A 2,635-nucleotide genomic window follows, 5' to 3' on the forward strand; every position below is an offset into this window, starting at 1 on the left:
AATAGTATGGTAACATATTAATTTACAAAATTAAACAAAATTGTTACGACAATGATTACTATAAGTCTAATAGCCATTACATAAATGAAAGATTATTATCAGCAATCGAGTGTTATGACTGTCTTCATTAATGTAATTAATTTATAACTTTAATATATTTGAACGGCAGTCAGCAACTGTAACTCAATAGGTATGCGCATTGAAACCAAAACAATGAATAATTTAAAAAAGATTTCCGTTTCTAAAGTTACGCCCATACAAGTGGTTCCATCAAAAGAAACTCAAATTTTACCTAAAGAAAGCCAAAGTTATGCTTATCGTATGAACTATATAATAATTGTTCAAGCAGTGTTGGGATTTAATCGATTATATTTATTGAAATATGGAAAAGTGCGGCTATGGTTAAGTTATGTGTACAGCATTTTCTTGATGGCATGTATATTAGCTTTTGCAATACTTCGTCGATCAACTGCGACATCATCGTATTTAGTAATACAATCTACAACATGCATTGAGTTTCTGCTTCTCGTATTCATTACTATGACTTCTAAAAAGAAGACATTAGAAAGTTTCTTCGAAAATCTGAACAAGTTTGATGAGAAATTAAACATCAAGGATTGCAGCATTATCGTCTCTAATAGTAGAATTTTTATTTGGATATTAATCTGTATATTATATAGTATAATTGAATACCTTCTACTCATGTTTTATTTGAACAGTGAATATGACTACTTTTCGGTGTTGATCTACTTATCTCGTATAGCTCACGATTTGGAACAAGTATTTTTCTGTACATTACTCAGGTCTATTTATTTAAGAGTTCGTGTTATAAAAGGTCATATTTCTAAAACATTTGAAGAAAAATACATAAATGATGAACAAAAACCGTTTGAAGCCTTGTCAAATAACACAAAACTTGATATTAGTTCTATGCACAGAATGTACGAACTATTACACAAGTGCGCTGAGCAACTTAACTCAACAATGAGTTTACCGGTAAGTTTTTAGTTATGACAGTAATTGTTCTTGATATAATGCATAAAATTAGAAATTTATATACGCTAACACTACAAAGAGTTCTACAGTAGTTGACAGAGAGTTTCAGTTAATTATGACTCCGGCAGATCAAAACGTCAGCTTTCTCGTTAAAACATTTAATCAAATAATTATGTTACAGATGATTATATCCTTATTTTGCTCTGGACTGAGTACGACCATGCTGCTGAGGATTTTATTCAAAACACTACAAATTGATAGCTCGGACAATAATGTTAGTATGAGTTATATACGGTCTTTACTAGTTTTTATATTACATTCAAATTATACACAACTCTTTATTAGTGCGATAGGAATAATTTTAATCACCAGATTTCTATGTCCTACTATATAGTAAACAGGATCTGTATACTACAGTTTATTCCGATTAGCTAAGCTATTAGGGCCCCTAGAGTTAATAAAACATTTTGCCATTTATAATATTAATAGATATTTTATATTTGTAACTAAACATATAAAATAATATTTGCATCTTATATACATATAGTGAAATATGTAATCAACAACTTAACGTTACATAAATAATTATATTTTTTATATTGCAGACAAAGGACGCAACAGTAATCTACATTTCTGCCCGTTGTCTTAAATACACATTGCTAGTGATTTTTCCGTGCTATTATTCCAGTATTACAACTACGCAAGTTGCAAATATTCGGACAATGCTTCATGATGCCATGAATGGGGCCCAACTAGGTATGTTTGTATTAAAGTTGTATTTACCATACCTATGGTGGATAGCAGTTACAATTATTGCTTCCTGTAGGATGAAACAATCATAGTTGATTGCAATTTTTCTGACGGGTGTAACTTAACTATAACCTTATTTTTAAAAAACTGCAGGACGTGTTGAGAAACTCTTTTGATATTAATATATTCAAAGTTTATTTTTTGTATTCTTTAATCAAAAACTATATATATATATATACTTCACTATCTACCATTAAAATATTTATCCCTTTATAAATAGTGTATCTACAAATATCTACAATAAAACGGCAGTACTAGATGACTCGTAGAATTCTATTTACAATGTTTACCTTAGTAATAAATAACTGTGTAAATAAAAATACTTTCTATGTCTCACCAGAGATAATAAGATTATCAGTTCTATTCTCAAGCGACAGTTCAGAGCTATTTATTTGCTAATTTTATCTATTGAAAATTATTCATTTACAGAGAAAATCGACCGGCGGCGAGTAAAAGCATTTTTTCAGTTGACTAGGGAGAGCGAATTCGCCTATGCCCTCTGGGGAGTAATAAGACTCAATATGTCTCTGCCACTGAGCTATACCAGTCTTTGTACGACCTACTTGGTAATCATAATACAATTCTCAAAGTTCATAGACTAAATTCAGAGAAGATGTTATATTTTTTTTTTGCAATATATTAGTAAGACACTCGTGTATTGTTCAGAAATTATTAAAAAAAATGTTTTTATTAAAAGATGGAAAACTATTTTTTGAATAGTTGATAAATATCTAATAATAATATATAAAAGTAGTTGATAAAATATTTCAGTTATTCAATATATGGTACATTATATTTCTATGGCTGATTGTGACTCCCTCACGATAAA

General features: G+C 29.4%; 1 protein-coding gene across 1 annotated transcript; it reads left to right on the forward strand.

The window, feature by feature from the left end:
• Positions 1-213: 213 nt before the first annotated feature.
• On the forward strand, positions 214-2,408 carry LOC131847903 (uncharacterized). Its single transcript, XM_059197607.1, has 4 exons — positions 214-996; positions 1,178-1,270; positions 1,602-1,752; positions 2,236-2,408. Exons 1-4 carry the CDS (start codon positions 214-216, stop codon positions 2,406-2,408), a joined length of 1,200 nt encoding a protein of 399 aa, XP_059053590.1.
• The last annotated feature ends 227 nt before the right edge of the window (positions 2,409-2,635 follow it).

Source organism: Achroia grisella, unplaced genomic scaffold (assembly GCF_030625045.1).
Source record: "Achroia grisella isolate CSIRO2021 unplaced genomic scaffold, CSIRO_AGI_Agris_v1 utg544, whole genome shotgun sequence".
Taxonomy (NCBI): domain Eukaryota; kingdom Metazoa; phylum Arthropoda; class Insecta; order Lepidoptera; family Pyralidae; genus Achroia; species Achroia grisella.